The following is a 21702-nucleotide window of genomic DNA, read 5'->3' as shown; positions in this document are numbered from 1 at the left end:
TTTAAAATTTACAAAAATTTATATTTTTGTAGCGTTCGGAATGAAAAATTGCCCAAAATCAAACTTAGCACCAATTATAGGGCTAATTAAAAGTTATAAGTAACGCCTATTGCCAAAATAAATATACTATCTAAATTTTGCATTCATACGGCGTAAAAAATAAAATTTTTAGATGACAAAGGGACTTGTAGTCAAATATTCCTTTCACATTATCCAATACAAAAAAATCGGGAACGACATTTCTACCACATTAATTTTCTTAAAGTGGAAATATTAAAAGTTTTACAAAATTTCAAACCCCAACTTTCGTTAACTTTACAAATTATTAGACAATTTAACAATACAATTTAGATGTAATTTGGCATAACATTTCTGAAGGTTGTGACGAAATTATAGAAACTATAATGACTCCAAAAAATTATGTGAACTGCTTATTTATCATAAATACTAAAATATACTATTTTTGTTCCATCATCCCAGATTTTTTGTAACTTATGATAACATGTCAGAAAGGGTTGCTAATAATCGCAATGCTTTGCAATATTTGTATAGAATTGACATTGCGGCCTCGTTTTGGAATGTTATGAGAATATTGTCTTCTTGGTTGCTTATCGGGACGAAACTATATCACAAATTTATTGTACCACTTTTATAAAGTAAAATATTACGTATTTCCGACACAATTAAATAAAACATCGATAAAGTCGAACTTTCTTATATATTTTCACATTAGCATACATACTCTACTCCTCCTCTGTAATCACAACATATTGAGATGAGGAGATTCATTAAGCACCAGTCGAGAATATTTGAAGAAGTCAAGTGACCCAACTTTAAAAATCGATCGATTTTGATGAAATTTGCACCAAGTCTAGTACTATTGGATAGTTTTCTTTATTGTTTCCAAAAAAATTGTTTTTTTAATTAATTTTTTATAAACTTTTTTTTTTTTAACTCTCTTTTTTGCTTAAAAGAAACCTTATATAATATCCATTAAAGGCTTAATAGCCCCATAATGGGATGCGAGTGGGATATCTATCAAAAACAATATTTTTTTAACCTAAGAATAAGATTTTTTTCAATATTTGCAACTTAATTTTCCCCTATTCCCATAGCTTTGCAAGGTAATGATCTAAGCTTTCCTTTGAGTAAAAAAAAGGCAACAAAAACATCCATTTTGAAAAATAGGGGAGAATGAAGTGGCAAATATTGAAAGAAATCTTATTCTCAAGTTAAAAAATATTTGTTTTGATAGATATTCCACTCGCATCCCATTATGGGACTACAAAGCCTTTAAAGGAAATTGCCTAAGCTTTCTTTTGAGCAAAAAAAAAAAGATTTTTTTGAAAAAAACAAAACCCTTAAAAAATCTTAAATTTTTTTGGAAACAATGAAGAAATAGCTCTCTGAACTCCTTTGCACAATTTTTCTACCACAAATAGGTGAAAAGTTACACTCATTTGAATAAACCCCTGTATGATCAAAGTGTCCAACATTGACCCCTCTAAGTTCGGCAGTTCTGGACCGATACTTAGCGCTAAAAATTTGTGTATGGCTACTATCCAATAGTACTAACCTTGGTGCAAATTTCGTCAAAATCATTTTTTTTTTTTTGAGTTGGGTCACTTGATATGAAATTGCCCATATATTTTCCGAAAGCTTCAACATATTGTAGAAAGGAGACTCATTAAGCACCAGTCGAAAATATTTGACAAAGAAACCTTTTCGCTACTTTGACGAGAAATTAACGAGAAAATTATAGTTCTCACGATCATAAAATTAAACATCATGTTATGTAACATTTCATCATAGAACACTTTGTGTAAAATTATTTTATTAAAATTCCAAAATTATTTCAAAAAAATTTCCATAGTGCTGTTAATGACCTTTATAATAACCGTTCCATATAGTGGTATACGTGTGCATTTCAATATTTCTCAAAATTGGACACCAATCCTTTAGAGAATTAAAAAAAAATTATTGAAATATTGATTTTTTCTTTCAAAAAAAATTTTGTATACTTTTTTAAGTTCTAAAATTTTCGTTTTTCATTTTCTCACTCGGGGGAGTGAGAAAAAACAAAAACAAACATGTAAAATAAAAATAAAAAGACAAAAGTTACGGTGCAGGGTCTAAATAACCCAGTATCGACGGCAAGTGTTGATCTACTCGCGAGTCACATGCCGTCGTCATCAATGCAATTGTGAGCAAAATACTACTACCTTGGCCTCCGTGGTGGACAATGCGTCAAGTTTACAGCAGGAAGAGAAGGATGTACTCGGAGAGAGCTCTAAGCTACCTCAGACTATAAATATAGGTAATGACTCCGACTCTGAATCCTCAGATGATAATAACAACACCATTATAGCAAATCCCAAAAAGGATGAAGTAGAGCAAATGGTGAAACAGGTAAGTGATAGTATAGCTAAACTATCTATTACCAAGAAAATACTATCTGGAGCACAGACAAGGAAGTTGAAAAAGCTGCTTCAGGAAATCATAGTCAATCCAACGACACTCTAACGGAAAAATCCGATTCTCTCACAAGATCTGAGGCAAAGAGGATCAGGTCTCCCGAAGAGTTGACAACTGAGAATAAACCTAAGAAGAAAAAAAGCTCCCCGTCTTCTAACACATGGTCGAAGCCAAGCCATACTTCACTCAAAGGAAAGGTAAGGGTTTCTCAAAAGAAGCCCCGAAAAGCGAGGAAGGAGATGCTAGACAAAGGAAAAGAGCCGCCAGAAGAAGACACCGGGACGATCTCTGATATGCAGTTTACGATGCCGGTAATCCGACAGGCAAAATTACAATAGACCAACAGAGTATAATAGAAGACCTGGTCAACAATAACATAGTGGACCACGCAATCGCTTCAAATGGCAAACAACCAATAGAGAGCGTGAGCTGCGAGTTCAGCATGGGCGTGATGTTGATGAGGTTGGCATCTTACTAATGTGTTAGCACCCTAAACAACTTAGTGGAAAGTATCCCTCCTCCCTGGAACGGTTCAGTTCACTGTCTACACGAATGGATGGGGAAATAAACCGGCTAATGAACGTATACTGGAAATTCTTGGTGATCAAAATGCTGAGCTGAGAATAAAGGTAAGGCTTTCTTCACCTCTAAAGCTGTCATATTTAAAATTGGGAAGGTGCCGATTGGAAGAGCTGTTACAACAAGCCTCGAAAAGGACACTAAAAAACCTAAGACCACAGCATCAGTAGCCACTACTGATAACGTTGAGGAGTCAAATCCTAAAAGCGAGGCCACTAACTCGCCAAAAGAAAGTGCAGCTGCTCTTTTCAAAATTGGAAAGGAGCCGATTAAACGGGCTGGCAAAACCTGCCCCGATTAGGACACTAAAACACATAAAACGGTACCCAAAGCATCATTTGGGAGTACTGGTAACTTTGAGGAGTCAAATCCTAAAAGCGAGGAGGAAATCACTCACTCGGCCGAAGACAGAACAAAATTGGAAAGGTGTCGATTAAAAAGACTGTTATTCCTATGCTTGATAAGGAGACCGCAGTGCCATCAATAGAATCCACTGCATTAATAGCTACTTCAGGTTACCAGGAGGAGCCAAATCCAACGAGCGAGGAGGTGATCACCATTCGCTGGAAGACATTTTAAACGGATGATAATGATTGAGGTTAGCCAAATAAACCTCGATCGGGACGAGATGGCTAACAACGCTCTGATGGCTAAAGTTAACAAAGGTAAGATACATAAAGCATTAATCCAGGAGCTTTGGACGATTCGCAACAAGGTTTCTGGATTAAATCACCTAAATTTCCAATTTTTCTACGCTGATACAGGTGCTTGACCGAGAACATGTATCTTATGAAACAAGAACTCATGTTTTCTCCTCTCAACAGGCTTATTCACATCGGATGCAACGGTGCTGAAGGTCGTGGCAATATATAACTTGCATCTGTTTACCTCATACCATCACATTGAACTTAGGTAATAAAGCTACCTTCGTCAATAGAATCAGAGAAGAAGTGTTAGATATAACTATATGTTCAGAAGAGCTTATAAACGAAATTCAGGATTGGAGAGCTTCGAACAAGCACTCCTTTCCTGACCATCGATACATAAGATTCAAAATACTACGGCCGCCACCAAAGCCGATAAAGTTTCTGAATAAGTCTAAAACTAATTGGACAATGTTCGGTTCCTTACTAAAAAAACCGTTTATGTCAGGACACTTTTCAATGTCGAAATAAAGAGGACATAGTAGAAATGCTCACAAGTGCCATGGTTGAATCATTCGATTCAACCGCTGCCCTCTGCGAGAGCGGAGATCTGCCCAGGAAAAACCCTGGGTAACTGGGGAGATCTGGAACCTTGGTAAGACTCTTCGCACACTATTTAACCGGGCACATCGTAAAAATAGCGCAGTATACTGGGATGAGTATCGTAGTAAACTTGGTGAATATAACAAAATTGTTCGTAAAGCCAAACGAGACTCCTGGAAACTTTTCTGTGAACAGGTAGACAGCGTAAATGACGTATCGAAGATAAAAAATTCCTATCCAAAACTCATGTCCAACCAGAATCTATGGTCGATGATACGGGCAGGAGGCTGCAGGATATGGAGGAGACAATGAAACTTCTAATGGACTCTCATTTCCCACGCGGTATATCAAATAACATAGATGAACCGATATTGGAGGAAGGGAGGCTAACACGGAAATTGTAATTACATCTGATATGGTTAAAGGGACAATCAAGAGCTTCGCTCCCTATAAAGCTGCAGGGCCGGATGGCATTTTCCCGACACTCTTACAGATGGAGGCGGGACTGGATTCCGTACATCTGTCTCAGATATTCACTGCATGCTTGAAATTCACATATACCCCCATTAAATGCAAGGATAATATTTATACCCAAACCAGGAAAACCTAGCTATGCGATACCTAAATCCTATCGACCGATAAGTCTTACGTCCTTGCTACTTAAAACCTTGGAACGGATCCTCGATAGTATGGTTAAAAGTAGTATACCAGACAAAGACCTAAAACTTAAGCAGCATGTTTATGTAAAGGGACGATCGGTGGAAACCGCTTTAAATGAAGTTGTCCACTTCATAGGTGAACCCTTTTATAGCAAACTGTATACATTGGCGGTATGCATCGACATCGAAGGCGCTTTCAATAACGTGCACACTGATACTCTTATACAATCCCTAGACCAGTTTTGTGTTGACCGGATGCTCCGCAACTGGATCAACTACATGCTAAGCAACAGATGGATAAGCTGCGAAATGTACTATATTGCTATCAGGAAAAAGGTATTTCGCGGTATAGGATCAACAAGGCACATCGGTGCTGGGCGATATGTAGAAGTATAGGCATGAAATGGGGTCTTAGTCCTACTATGACAAATTGGCTTTATAAAAGTGTAATTAGACCATTTCTAGCTTATGCTTCAATAATCTGGTGGACTGCTTTGGACAAAAAGTATAATATCAAACTACTACAGGGAGGTCAGCGTACATGCTGTCTTGATCAAGCGGAACATTAGAGCAAATACCAGTAGGAATCCGGTGTTATACGGATGGCTCAAAATTGGGGATAAAGTGGGCCAGGGGTTCTATATTGAAGACCCAGAAACAGAAATATATCACCGTTTACCTAATCACAACGCCATAATAATAATAAATATGGCGCCCACGGCCCTTAATATATTCACCGACAGCCAGAAGGCAATCTAAGGCCGTATTGGGTACCAGTAAACTCGGGAGTAGTAGACAACGAAAGGGCGAATGTAATAGCTTTAAATGGAAGGGAGCTCGAGGTAGTTAACCTGACGAACGCAAAACCATTCGACGCAACAAAAGCAGAATTAAAAATATTGTTTAGAGAATCCCATAAAGCCACTTGGAATAATTAAACGGTCGGTAGTATCACGAAGATCCTATAGGGTGACCCTGATGAAAACAAGACGAAATTCGGATTCAAGCGAATGTAGAGCATGTGGAGAGGACAGTGAAACTCTGGAGCATTTTTTTGCCACTGTCAAGCATTCGTCGAAGTTAGATCCAAGTATCTTGGAAGTGATGTTATTCCGGAGATAACATTCCTGACTAACACTGATTGGAAAATTCTTAGGAATTACGTCCAGGAAACTGAGTTTCTGAACACTGAAAAATAATATACTCATTGAACAATTTTTTTTTTCTTTTTTTTTATTCATGAAAGAGCGAACAACAGACCCGATGTGGCATAGGTGTATTTCTAACCTAACCTATCCATGAATTTTTTAAATGTTTTCGGAAGATATTAGCTTTTTTTAGCATGTACTGACACCAAATTCTAAAAAAGTACTTGAATTTATTTATAAACTCTAAATAACGCTCTGACATGTATTTATTTTTTTATTTTTTATTTAGCTTACTATTGCAAAGATTTGTTGCAATTATTGCACAATAAACAAACTTGTATTTTTTATCCATATTGTAGAGCGATCATGGAGCAATTTGAGAAATTTTAAGTAGGCTTTTGGCTAAATGCATATCATTGAATTATGTGAAAAATTGCGACCTGTGCATAAGTTTAACATGGCTTAATTGACTTTTAAAATCTTGATTTGAATTTAGCACTTTTTTCAACGAATTGCACTTTTTGACTGTTATTTTGCACTTTTTTCTGAAAGAGTTCTGGCAACACTGATTATATACCGGCGTATAGACAGGCAGATAAAACAAATCACCACTACACACACACGATTGGTATTTTTTCAATGAAATTGCACTGAAAAAAATATTTGGCTATTTTCAATTTTGAAGGTTAAATTGCATTACTATAAAATGGGAATATTTATAAACAAAATTTAATCAATGGACATAAGAATGATAATTTATTCACATAGAAACAACATTTCAAATTAAAATGTACAAAAAAGTATTAAATAAGAATGATCTTATTTACATTCATTGTTATGCATTCTAGAAAATTATTTAGGGTGTAGGTTGTTTTTGTAAATTATGCTTTTGTTTTTATACCCACCATCAAAAAAGATGGCTATTGTTTTGTAAAATGTCTTCTTACACTTATATCAATACAATACAATTTAAATCTGCATAGTCCGATTTCCTAAAATACATTTTTTTTGGCCATTAAATGAAGCTGTTTTTTAAACGTTTTTAAAAAGCACTTTTTAAGAAGTAGTCATAAGTGACAATTTCTTAAAACCTGAATATAAAATACTTTTCAAATTCTTTAAAAATACGCAATTATAAATATAAAAGTCTTAAATTTCATCTAAAAGAAAAAAATTAAAACTAAAGTTAAATATGATAATCAAAAAAATGCCTAAAAACATAGTCTATTGTAATGTCGAATATATTCGACAAAACCACTACATGAAAAGAAGAATCTTTTTGTATCAGTTTAAAGTTGATCTTTTGTAAGTGAAGTTGTGTTTTGTTAAAAAAGTTATTTTATTGTAAAAATTTAAAATAATTGTGGTGCTCTAAATGGCAGAAATGGATTTAAAAATTGGGGTAAATTTATTTCATACATTCTAGTTTTAATACTGATAATTTCCTCTTGATTGATTACAGGATGATGGCCGAAACTTTCAAAAGAAAATTAAGATTCATTTCGTTTATCTTCGTTAAAATTGTTTAATTATATTTTTATTGAATTAACTATAATACATGTTAATTATTTGATAATAATTTTTAAATAAACTTGATAATTTTATAATAATTTTAAATTAAATTTAAAAAAATATATATTTTTCTATAACAAAAAGGGAAGACATGGTACTTTAACTTACAAATGCAAATAGGATTGTAATCTACATACATTACATTACTATTTGCAAGCGTTTATAGGCGTCTCATTAATTTCGCTTAGAACTCCACACATTATGTAACTAAAATTTTAATCTGTCCTAATGATATTGTGGCTTACATTCTAAGCGAGAGCACATCGAAGAGGCAGCCTAGGACACTTTTATGTTAAATCTAAGTGAAAGCATAACCACTGACTGCCACGAAATATCACTTAGATAAGCGGGTACATAATGCGTATTTTTACCGTTGGGGGGTTAAACAAACAGCCATGCACATTTGTATTATTGTCGAGTAAAAGCAATGCAAAAAAAAATAATTTGCGAATAGTCAGAAAATGTGAATGGTCTTCTTTTTATTCTTTGACAAATGACATCAAATTTGGCATTGTTTAATCAGTAAAAAAAAATGTACCCAGCAAAAATAAAACAAAGTACTTCAAAAGAAATAACATTTATCACCACTTCAAAAGTAGCACTAATTGAAATTATTTACCTTCTGAGGAAGTGATGTTTAAAGACTTCCGAAGAAGCGAAAATAATTATATTTTTTCAATGTTGAAGATATATTTTTTGCACTTATATTTTTATGGGACAAAAAATACATATTATATTTGGGCTTGTACTAAATGTGTCTATTACCCTAAGTAATGTTAATATTATTTAACTCAAATTAGTTGTAATCTATAATAATACAATTTCACTTCTGAATATCTTCCAAAAAAAAGAGCATTAAAATTACTTCTTGAGAAATTCTTCAGAAGTAGTAAATTTGGAATCAAATAAAAAAAGGACATCCCTCCTATGACAAGCCTGTGTTAAAATCATCACTTCTTCAGGTTTTTTTTAGTACTTCCATGGAGTAAATTCAACTTTCTTTTCGCTTCTTTGGAAGTTCTTTTTTGCTGGGTACTTTTTAAAACTTTGAAGTCCTTTAAAAAGGACACAGGAGCACGAAATGAAAAACTAAAATCGTAGTTTTTTTCCATTAAATTTATAGTTTCAGACTAGTGTTTATAAACCGGTTAACCGAAAAACCGGTTTTTATTGCACATTTCGGTTTTTCGCAAATCGGTTTTTTTAAAAACATTGGTCGGTTAACCGGGTCATCCGCTTTTCAAGCCTCGGTTAACCGGTTTCAAAAAATCTAATTTTTAGTACAAAATTGTATGTTTTCTTTGATTTTTGTTGTGATTTTTAAAAATTTTAGATAGATAATTCTAAATATTATTTTCCGTTTGTGCATATGAAATGTTAGGAAATGTTAAACATATATTATGTATGTATATAAATGGAGATTTACAATTTCAGACAATCAGTAAAAAATAAATAAAACCAATAAAAAATTAACTATTTAAACAAATTACATAATATGAAGAAATTTGTTATTTATTAAGACGAATAAATAACTTTGATGATAAAAGGCAGGATGCACTTACTTGTTTACTGCGTGAGTAAATAAAAATCGAGAAGTTTCTACAACGTTCTCAAATCGGACTTTATTTATCGACACATAAGGATTGTTGTTGCTGTTCGAGAATTTATGCTGCTGGGGTTTTTCACAAACTGTTGTGGCGCTTAGGTTAATTGACAGGAAGTCAGAATGACACCTGTCAATATTCCTAAGCGTCATTCACATGCGTACACAGAAAAAAATATGCACATTTTTTTTCTTAACAATCGTTTGCTTAAATTTAATTTCGATTTTTATAAAAATTTTTATTTGGTTTTATAACGAATTTGTTTGATTTTCAAGCAGAAGGAAAATATTATCTAACAAACACTTTATTGAAATAAATTTAATTTTCAGTAAATATTTTTACTGGTTCTATAAATGTTTTTGTTTGAGTTTTATTTATATGTCAGCATATGGAATACAACAATAAAACTAGTTTTGGAATGTACTAAAATGAATTGATATAATTCTTACTTGGTTTATAACATTTAATGTATAAGTGTTTCAGTTTTCACAGTACAAATAATAGTTTCTAGAATGTGAAATAAATTTGTTTTAAGTATATAAGTACTTTTTTTATACAAATTTTAATTTTATAGAATTAGTAAAATTTTTGTTAAAATTCAATATATATTTTTTTAACAAAATTTTTATAGATTCAATAAAAAATTTTGCTTATTATTATTGCCAAAATACAATAAATAATTTAACTGTTTCAGATAACCTATTTGCTTGAATTTCAGTACAAATACTAATAACTTGTGTTATTGTTTCAGTAAAATAATTGTTTGGAAATGTTGCGATTATTTATTAATGTTTTTCGTAAATAGTATATTATTTTAATAAGAAAAATCCTGAAATTTTTTCAATAAAGAATTTACCAATTTGAGTACTTGATTTTACGAATTTCGTGATAGGTCCTATTTTAGTTAAAAAAATACTTGGCTTTATGAATTTTTTGTTTGATTTTGAATTTCATTTTTTTCTGTGTAGCGAGCGGAGAAAGGTCACAATTAAAGCAGAGACTCAATGTCTATGTCGAGACAGTCGTCGTTTACTTCCGTACCCGATGAATCGTCTATTATAGTCCTGGACATACATGATAGTCCTGGACATACATTTTTTTATTGATATAGATTCATTATATATTCAATGGTCAATTTATCCCTCCTATGAGAAGTTCCATATACTTAACGAATCAATATTATCTTCAGATCTTTATAAGTTTGATTTCTTATCCTATATTAATGTACATATATATACTAAAAAGTGCAAATATCTTATTAAGTAATTCATAATATTTCGCAAAATTACATCTTTCAAATAAATATTATAATATTTCAAAGATTTCCAAACATTTCGGTTAACCGGTTTAACCGTTTTTTTATACTCGGTTAACCGAAAAACCGGTTTTCTAGAAATGGTCAATTTTCGGTTAACCGAAAAAACAGTTTTTCCAAAAAGTCGGTTTTTTATAAACACTATTTCAGATGTATATCATCCGGTTCGTGTCTAATTTTGAGTGTCGGACGGTGTTATATGTACATATCGCACACCCAGTACAAATGTGACTCAACTCAAAATATTTTTTTCAGAAAAGGGAAAACATTTTTTACAAATTCTGATACATAAAGGAAGACAACGTTCTTTTCTTCGACTGTTAACAACAAAAAATACACTAATATTTTTTAGAGATAAACAAGTATCTTGTGCATAGTTTAAGACTTAAACTTAAGGCTAAATAAATATAAAAAAAGCAAAAATAAAATTTTGAGTTGAGTCACTTTTGTACTCGGTGTGCGATATATTGTAGACTAGAAAAATACAAGTAATTTTTCCCAACAAAGTTTTTTTTTTATAGTGTTTCGCTACACTACTTTTTATACTTACATTTTACTGGAAAACCCACTCCTATTTCTCTAGTAGGCAAACGGTGGATCAGAAATTAATTTCATCGACCAAAAGTCAAATGTTTTGCTAACACTGAATTCTATAATTTTATGCCTTAGTAAACACATTAAAACTAAGGTATCTAAGGTTCTAATGGAACTTATTGTACATATAATTTATAAAGTAAGAACCTGTTCACAAAATCATCGTGGGTTTTTTGTTAAAAAGTGATTCTAGTAGAACCGCTTCTAAAGGAACCGTTTATAGTGAAAAATGTTGCAGAATTGATAAATGGCGAAGCGTTTGGGAGATTTACCGATCGCTACTATCCATTCAAATGTTCATATGGATTACATTGTTGCCTGTGCATAATTTGAGATTTCTTTACGAATTTTCGTATTTAATTCATATGGGAGGTGCGATGCCCCCTATTGTTTATTCGCCAATTTATTAACCAAATATTTACATGGATGCCAAAGTTTTTCGTACAACATTTGAGGATTTCAGTTCCTATATTTTCCTAGATGTAAAAATGTAATTTATATGGGAGGTTACATACCCCTATTGCTAGTCCGGTTATTTTTCCGCAAATTTATATGGAAGGTATAGAAATCTGGTAGTCCGGTTAATCCGCAAATTGTTCACACGGATTTCAGTTTTGGTCGTGCAAAATTTGAGGATTTTAGCTCTAATGGTTTCCCCGATATACATTTTTTTATTCATATGGCAGTATTACGCTCCCTTTTTCTTGTCAGCTCATATTTGTCTTAAATATTCTTATTGATATCAAAGTGGTTCGGACGAAATGTGAGCACTCCAAATGTTATAGTTTCCCAGATATACGAATTTTGGTACTAACTTTATATGGGGGGTGACACGCCCACTATTTCTTATCTGCCCATTATTATAAACAATTTTCGTATTGACACTAATGTTTATCGTACAAAATTTGGAACTGAAGCTTTAATAGTTTTCAAATTTACGTCATTTGGTATTGGCGTGGAATGTACCACACCCACTATTACTAGTTCGAATATAAAATGAATTATAAAATTCAAAAAAAATTATTATTTCTATGTAGTTATTTCTTTTTTAAAAATATATTTTTTTTTGTATGATGCGCTCAAAAAAAAAAAAAAAATCAATATATTAAAATTAAGGCTCACCTGAATTAATCACCATTTTAGGTGACATCGAACCCACCCTTATTCTCATCAATGCTTCATATTAATTATTGAATATTCTTCAGCCTTGAGTTCGAGCCCCAATGTATCTCCAACATTTTTTCAAATCGGAAATGATATTTTTATAAGAATACTGAAAAATTTAATTTTATTACACACAACAGAAGAATGCGCCCGCCAGAAATCTCCTTGTGCCATATGTTATGTCACTTTTAAACATCAGCTATTTAACTAACAAATGAATTTAGTAATCGATAGGTTAAGGATATATTTTTGTAAAACACAAACTATGTAATTCTTATCAGGATATTTAAAGTGTTTAATGTTAATTATATACATACATACAAATATTTAATTTTAGTTAACAATTGGATCTTACCATCTAGTTCATTTTTATCAGATTTTGATTTTGTCCTTGGTGATGACGATACTTTTAATGAAGTTGAAGCACCATGTGTTTCTTGTATACTTGGAATGGCAGAAGTTGAAGCAGCTTGGTTTTCTGAAGATATCGTTGCTTCGGGCATTATAGTTTTATTTGTTACTTCTGCCGAAGTCTTTAATTGTCATTTGACCAATTCGACCGTCAAAAATCTTTTTAGGCGCTCAAAATATTGTGAATGCAGTTCTACATCATTATGTCCAGCTCCCTGTAAAAATAATTTTATTAAACTCAAAAAATATATCTAACTATTTGCAGTTTTTAAGTTAATTATAAAAAAAACGGAAACATTCAAGAGTTTCTAAAGAAAAAAAGACTAACAGTCTTATGCAAAAAAAACCTTATTATGACCTTAAAGTGTACATTAGTTAACAACGACTTTTAGCTTAATAATCCATTATTAAAAAAGTATATGAAAAACAGTATTTTAACAAAAATACATTTTAATGTTTTTTAGATTTGATGCTGGCAATACCATTATTTTATTCTGTCAATATTTTCATAATGTTGTATATGAACGATTATTAGTTCATTTGGTATTCGTGTCTAATATTATTTTTTTATGCTTTTATATAAAACTAGCTTACCCTGAGTGCTTCGCTACCCAATCAAGATACAAATAAAAAAGTACCAAAATGTCTCCCATATAGAATATTATTCATTAAGCACTGTGTATGTTTAGTTTCTTTAGTTTACTTTTTGAATATACATAGGAACATTCAAAAAGTTTCATATGAACAACAAAAAATACCAAAAAGATGCTTCTTGTAGATACTGTTTTATTCAGGTCTCTATATGTTAAATTTCATATTTCTATGGCCAATATTATAGAAAATTCAAAAAGTACCATTTGAAGAACAAAAAAGTTCTAAAAATGTCCTTTTTATAAATTTTTATTTAAAAAGAACCGTGATTTATGTTTTTCGGAAATTCAAAAAGTAACATTGAAAAATGTAAAAGTACCACATTTAATCATTTTTAATCAGTCAGGAACATTTTGTGTTTTGTCTTCATATTAGAGAACATACAAAAAGTACCATTTGAAGAACGAAAAAGTAGCAAAGGGTCACCTCTTATGGATTCTGATCAATCATGTTAAATTTTATGTTACTATGTTCAATAAGAAAGAAAGAGAAAGTACCAAACATTTTCCTCTTATAGATTAATTATTCCATCAGATTCAATATAGTTGAATCTAGCTCTACATAAATATTGTTAAAATTCAAAAAATTCAATTATTTAGAGCGATGAAATAGTGGATTAAATTCTGCCTTTGTGGAAATTCTAATAAAAAAGTACCATTTTTCCCCACTTCTCCTAGGAATACACTTTTTCGAAAATTAAGCTCATAAAATATTCCGTGTTTAAATCTATATATCACAGATATAACTCAAACGATTCAAATCTACATTCATTTGTTCCGGAAAAATTGTGCTTTCAAAAAGTACCAAATAATTTTCTATGGTCCTATATAGGCCTTAGTACTCGAATTCAAAAATAATATACCAATAGCTTATTTTGTGTGACTAAATAAACTACTTTTTCAAATTTTATAAAAATTGGCTCAATGTGTTGAATAAAATTAAATTTCCCGTTTTTCCCTTTTAGGTACTTTTTCCCCAGTGAAATAGCAAAAATTTTGTTTCAAAAATATTACAGAGTTAGTCCGTAATTTAATAGGAATACTTCAATAAATCGAAAAAGTTTTCTTTTCTTTCTGCTAAAAAAAAAAGTACCAAAAATACTTCTTTCTCCCTTTTACACCCAAAAAGGGCTGAATTTTAAAAAAGTACGAAACAGGTGTCTCCTAATTTTTGGAGATATATTAGTAATATTTACAAAAATTGTATTTTGTTTATTAGTTAAAAAGTTATAAAGGGCCAAAAAAGGTACCTTTGTTATACATTCTCACCCCTTAAAAGTACGAATTTCAAAAAAGTCCCAGACACCCATCTGTTTATTTTAAGAGTAGATACATGTGCATCTAAAATTTTTCTTGTATCCCTAATATTAGGTAAGATAATTAAGAAAACCTGTTTTACCCGTTTTTTTCCCTCCTTAGCGGATCTATATATCCAAAAACACATCTACTGTAAAAATTTCATGATTCTAGGTTCAGCCGTTAGGGCTGTGCGATGATGAATCAGTCAGTCAGTACCGCTACTCTTTTATGTATATAGAAGATAATTGTTTTTAATAACATAAAAATGGGGTTGTATTTGTTTATTTAATAAAAACAACGTATAAATCAAATAAAACAACTAATGTAATTGCAATATTATATTTTGATTAAAGAAAGTAATAGAGTAACATTTTCTTTAAATTTGCATTGATATTTTACACATCACTAAAGTATTTTATAAACAAAATTTATATTTTTGGCAAAAAGAAAAGAAAAAATATGGAGACAAAGCCTGAAAATAAATGGAAAAGTGTATCCATATTGTTTTTTATTTATTTATTTTTTTATAATTTATTTAAAAAATTAACACAACAATATTTTTCACAAAACGTCAACAGTTATAAATTGTAATAAAATAATGACATTTGACTTTAATATAGGTTTAAAGTACGGTTGAACCATTATTAACTTTCGTATATTTAACAATGGTTTACTACAGGTATTTTAAACTAATTATCGATTTTGGATATACTTTTATCGAATTTAGCTTAACAACGGTTAGTAAGCATGTTGTAAGTTTTTTTGCATAAGACTGTAAATATTTACAAATCTTAGCTTAACTTAAGCTACGTCCAGACCTGTAAAATATTTGGTCCTAATATTTGTCATAAAATATTTGCGTCAAACGAACGCAATATTTATTTTATGTTCACACAGAAAAAAAATGTGTACAATTTTTTTCTTAACAATCGTTTGCTTAAATTTAATTTCGATTTTTATAAATATTTTTATTTGGGTTTATAACGAATTTGTTTGATTTTCACACAGAAGGAAAATATGTTCTAACAAACACTTTATTGAAATAAATTTAATTTTCAGTAAATATTTTTACTGATTCAATAAATGTTTTTGTTTGAATTTTATTTATATGTCAGCATGTGGAATACAACAATAAAACAAGTTTTGGAATGTACTAAAATGAATTGATATAATTCTTACTTGGTTTATAACATTTAATGTACACAGAAAAAAATGGATTTCAAAATCAAACAAAAAATTCATAAAGCCAAGTATTTTTTTTTTACTAAAATAGGACCTATCACGAAATTCGTAAAATCAAGTACTCAAATTCGTAAATTCTTTATTGAAAAAATTTCAGGATTTTTCTTATTAAAATAATATACTATTTACGAAAAACATTAATAAATAATCGCAACATTTCCAAACAATTATTTTACTGAAACAATAACACAAGTTATTAGTATTTGTACTGAAATTCAAGCAAATATGTTATCTGAAACAGATAAATTATTTATTGTATTTTGGCAATAATAATAAGCAAAATTTTTTATTGAATCTACAAAAATTTTGTTAAAAAATATATACTAAATTTTAACAAAAATTTTACAAAAAATATTTAAAACAAAAGTAGTAAAAAAATTACATATATACTTACAATATTTTTAAGAAAACGCTTCTAATTCTAGAAACTATTATTTTGTACTGTGAAAACTGAAACACTTATACATTAAATGTTATAAACCAAATAAGAATTATATCAATTCATTTTAGTACAATCCAAAACTGGTTTTATTGTTGTATTCCATATGCTGACATAAAAATAAAACTCAAACAAAAACATTTATTGAATCAGAAAAAATATTTACTGAAAATTAAATTTATTTCAATAAAGTGTTTGTTAGAAAATATTTTCCTTCTGTGTGAACATCAAACAAATTCGTTATAAACCCAAATAAAAATATTTATAAAAATCGAAATTAAATTTAAGCAAACGATTGTTAAGAAAAAAAATTGTGCATATTTTTTTCTGTGTATAAGTGTTTCAGTTTTCACAGTACAAAATTATAGTTCCTAGAATGTGAAATAAAATTGTTGTAAATATATAAGCACTTTTTCCTACAAATTTTAATTTTATAGAATTTGTAAAATTTTTGTTAAAATTCAAAATATAATTTTTAACAAAATTTTTATAGATTCAATAAGGAATTTTGTGTATAATTATTGCCAAAATACAATAAATACTTTATCTGTTTCAGATAAAATATTGACTTGAATTTCAGTACAAATACAAATTATTTACGTTATTGTTTTAGTAAAATAATTGTTTGGAAATGTTGCGAATATTTATTAATGTTTTTCGTAAATAGTATATTATTTTAATAAGAAAAATCCTAGAAATTTTTTCAATAAAGAATTTACGAATTTAGGTACTTGATTTTACGAATTTCGTGATAAGTCCTATTTTAGTGAAGAAAATACTTGGCTTTATAAATTTTTTGTTTGATTTTGAATTTCAGTTTTTTCTGTGCAGATTTGAACAAATATTTGATGTTATTGTTTTATCAAACAGTGCAGAAATAATTTGGTTCAAACACACACATGTTTTGCAGCCACAGTATATCCTATATTTCCATGCTAGAAAAAAAAACAATTTACCAATTTGTTTTAACTTTAACTAGTGTACAGTGTTACCATATGTCAAGTTTTCCCTTTTTTTGCAAGTTTTTTGAGATTTAAAAAAGTTTTCAAGTTTTATTCCAATAAAAAAAGTTTTTTGAAAATTTATACAGTTTTTCAGTTTTTATTTTATTTAATCAATAAATAAGTTTAAAATAAAAAAACAATGTTTACCATTAACAAAATAATATTTTATACCATTAATATTCGAGATATTCCTAAAAACTGAAAAAAATTGACCGGTGTTGATGACCTTAATCCCTTAGAATAGACGTTAAGGACACAATGCACTTCGACCATATTGTAGAGATTTTTTGCAGCCCATTGGTTCACCATACTAGGCCAAATTCGAGCATGAAGATAAATGGATTAATCGGTGAGTGTTTGAAGATATCATCTGGGTCTGGGTAAGACAAAATCTTCGTGTTTCGAGTTCCCAATGACGGGTAGTTACAAAAGTTCAGAGGTTTCCTCTTGTAGTACACAGAATCTACATAGATTCATCATGACATTTCAAGTGTAAATTTATGGTGTCTAAGACCACAATATCCAGTAATTCCTTGCTACTGATGTGAAGGAAAATTTCTGTACCAATTATCATTAAGCTATTTAAAATTCTTCAATTTGCTAATTTTTCTTGGGTATTTTATAATTTTAGTACAAAAAAAGTTTTTTTTTGTTGAAAAAAAGTTTTTTTCATAAAAATAAAAAGTTTTCTTCAAAAAATATATGGCAACACTGCTAGTGTATAATATTAATATTAACACGTTTGAAAAAACTTTATTTGTCGAATCTGAATATAAAAAATTTCATGTAAGCAAACAGCAATGCGGATGATTTTCATTAAACAAATTGATTTGCCGGCAAATAATTATATTTTCATTGATTCATCAATGTGAACACCAGTCAAATAAATTACATCATTTTGGTAAAATAATTATTTTATCTTACAAAACAAATAACAGCTGTTCATGTTGATTATCTGACAAAGAAAGTAAACAATTTTTATCAGACATGTCCAATGTCAGAAATTTTCTGAAATAATTCTTATACTTTATTAGATTTTTTAACGAATTTCTAAATTTCCTTTAGACATTTTACAGAATAATCGGCAAACTGTTTGTTAGACTTTTCTGCACATTTTCTGAAGTATTAAACGATTAATATCAGACTTATCTGCACATTGTCGAAAGGGAATTTCAGTGTTACGACAATTATGAAACTAATCTGCACATTGGCGGAGGACAATTTGTTTTTTTATTCCTATATTATTTTTTAGACATAATGGAGAATAATACATTTTCTGTATTATACATTTTCTGAAGTAAAATATAAAATGGCTTAAGAATTATATCCGATAAATCTGCACATAATCTGAAGAGAATTGTTTTTGTAACTTCGTCAGACAATTAAGCGAATAATATAAATTTCCTTTAGATATTTAACAGAATAGTCTGCACATGTTCTGATATTTTTTGCTCGGTCATTTTGTTCCCATTTTTAGTACTTTTGTAAGAAAATTTGCGACAACTCTGCACATTATCTGAAGGATTTTTTTTAAATAAAAATCATGCACAAACCTGTTTATATTTTGAAATTCGTCAACTGTACTTTAAAAGGGAATTTAATTTTGTATTTTCTTTTATTTTCTCAGTTGGCCTTTGGAAATCAAATAAACAACATCTGCATATGTGATGATTATTGTTTAAATTTCTTTAAACTTTGTTAATACACAAAAATTACCAAAAAAATTTAATCTTTTTTATGGTTTAATTTTATAATTTTAAATAGATGTATATAATGAACTCTATTTTCGTATATAATATGTAAGTAGTATGGTTTAATTTTATTTATTTTAAAAATAATCTATGAGTTTCTATTATTTGTTTATGCACCTTTTAGAAGTCATGAATAATGGAAGCTTATAAATTATTATTAAAATTAAACCATAATAAATTATATATATGAAAATAGTTTTCATCAGACGTTGATCAGAATAGTCAGGCCATTTTCTTATACTTGATCAAACTTTTGTACGAACTGTCGGACATTTTATTAGACATTTATCCGACATCTATCAGACTTTCCTATACTTGATCAGACTTTTGAACGAACTGTCGGACATTCTATCAAACATTTATCCGACATCTATCAGACTTTCTTACAATTGATCAGACTTTCATACGAAATGTCGAAAGAATGTCAGACATGGTATCAGACATTTGTCCGACTTCAATCAGATTTGTCGAAAATTCCTTCAGAATTTCCCAAGGAATTTACATCAGATTTTATACCGAATACTGACCGACAACTCTGCAAATTTTTCCGAATTTCCTCAGACAAAGAGTTCCGAATTCCGAGCAACCTTTCATACGATTTTCGTAACAAATTCTGACGGAATTTGGATAGGAAATCGGCAACTTGAAGGGATTTTCGACAAATCTGATTGAAGTCGGATAAATGTCTGATACCATGTCTGACATTCTTTCGACATTTCGTATGAAAGTCTGATCAAATGTAAGAAAGTCTGATAGATGTCAGGTTAATGTTTGATAAAATATCCGACAGTTCGTTCAAAAGTCTGATCAAGTATAAGAAAGTCTGATAGATGTCGGATAAATGTCTGATAAAATGTCCGACAGTTCGTACAAATTCTGATCAAGTATAAGAAAATGGCCTGACTATTCTGATCAACGTTTGATGAAAACTATTTTCATATATATAATTTATTATTGTTTAATTTAAATAATAATTTATAAGCTTCCATTATTCATGACTTCTTAAAGGTGCATAAATAAATAATAGAAACTCATAGATTATTTTTAAAATAAATAAAATTAAACCATACTACTTACATATTATATACGAAAATAGAGTTCATTATATACATCTATTTAAAATTATAAAATTAAACCATAAAAAAGATTAAATTTTTTTGCTAATTTTTGTGTATTAACAAAGTTTAAAGAAATTTAAACAATAATCATCATATATGCAGATGTTGTTTACTTGATTTCCAAAAGCCAACTGAGAAAATAAAAGAAAATACAAAATTAAATTCCCTTTTAAAGTACAGTTGACGAATTTCAAAATATAAACAGGTTTGTGCATGATTTTTATTAAAAAAAAAAAAACAAAATTTCCTTCAGATAATGTGCAGAGTTGTCGCAAAGTTTTCTTACAAAAGTACTAAAAATTGGAGCAAAATGACCGAGCAAAAAATATCAGAAAATGTGCAGACTATTCTGTTAAAATCTAAAGGAAATTTATATTATTCGCTTAATTGTCTGACGAAGTTACAAAAACAATTCTCTTCAGATTATGTGCAGATTTATCGGATATAATTCTTAAGCCATTTTATATTTTACTTCAGAAAATGTATAATACAGAAAATGTATTATTCTCCATTATGTCTAAAAAATAATATAGGAATAAAAAAACAAATTGTCCGCCGCCAATGTGCAGATTAGTTTCATAATTGTCGTAACACTGAAATTCCCTTTCGACAATGTGCAGACAAGTCTGATCGTTTAATACTTCAGAAAATGTGCAGAAAAGTCTAACAAACAGTTTGCAGATTATTCTGTAAAATGTCTAAAGGAAATTTATAAATTCGTTAAAAATTCTGATAAAGTATAAGAATTATTTCAGAAAATTTCTGACATCAGACATATCTGAAAAAATTGTTTACTGGGTTACTATATATGCTTATACTACAGTCTAGTATATATTATAGGCTAGTCTATAATCTAGTCTAAATTATAGTCTATAGTCTTGTCTAGTTTATAGTTTTGTCTATATTCTAGTCTATAGGCCAGTCTATACTCTAATCTATATTCTAGTCTAGTTTAGTTTATATTCTAGTCTATAGTCTAGTCTATAATCTAGTCTAAATTGTAGTCTATAGTCTATTCCAAAGTCTAGTCTATAGTCTAGTCTATAGTCTAGTCTATAGTCTAGTCTATAGTCTAGTCTATAGTCTAGTCTATAGTCTAGTCTATAGTCTAGTCTATAGTCTAGTCTATAGTCTAGTCTATAGTCTAGTGTATAGTCTAGTCTATAGTCTAGTCTATAGTCTAGTCTATAGTCTAGTCTATAGTCTAGTCTATAGTCTAGTCTATAGTCTAGTCTATAGTCTAGTCTATAGTCTAGTCTATAGTCTAGTCTATAGTCTAGTCTATAGTCTAGTTTATAGTCTACTCTATAGTCTAGGCTATAGTCTAGTCTATAGTCTAGTCTATAGTCTAGTCTATAGTCTAGTCTATAGTCTAGTCTATAGTCTAGTCTATAGTCTAGTCTATAGTCTAGTCTATAGTCTAGTCTATAG

General features: G+C 29.8%; 1 protein-coding gene across 2 annotated transcripts in view; it reads right to left on the bottom strand.

Annotated features, from left to right (window-relative positions):
- The window catches only part of LOC119614740 (alpha/beta hydrolase domain-containing protein 17B-like), a 127471-nt gene that overhangs the window by 19227 nt on the left and 86542 nt on the right, over window positions 1–21702 (bottom strand). For both annotated transcript variants that reach the window (XM_037970857.1, XM_037970854.1), the window contains one exon: window positions 12713–12983. In XM_037970857.1, coding sequence (XP_037826785.1) covers window positions 12900–12983 — 84 coding nt within the window. In that variant the 3' untranslated portion in view covers window positions 12713–12899. The remainder of the gene's footprint in view (window positions 1–12712; window positions 12984–21702) is intronic.

The sequence above is a fragment of the Lucilia sericata genome, unplaced genomic scaffold (assembly GCF_015586225.1).
Source record: "Lucilia sericata isolate MDLA Ls3-8-SP2 unplaced genomic scaffold, ASM1558622v1 Contig000043F_arrow, whole genome shotgun sequence".
NCBI lineage: Eukaryota > Metazoa > Arthropoda > Insecta > Diptera > Calliphoridae > Lucilia > Lucilia sericata.
Note: the sequence above shows the minus strand (reverse complement) of the source record. Positions and strands in the feature narration are given on the sequence as shown.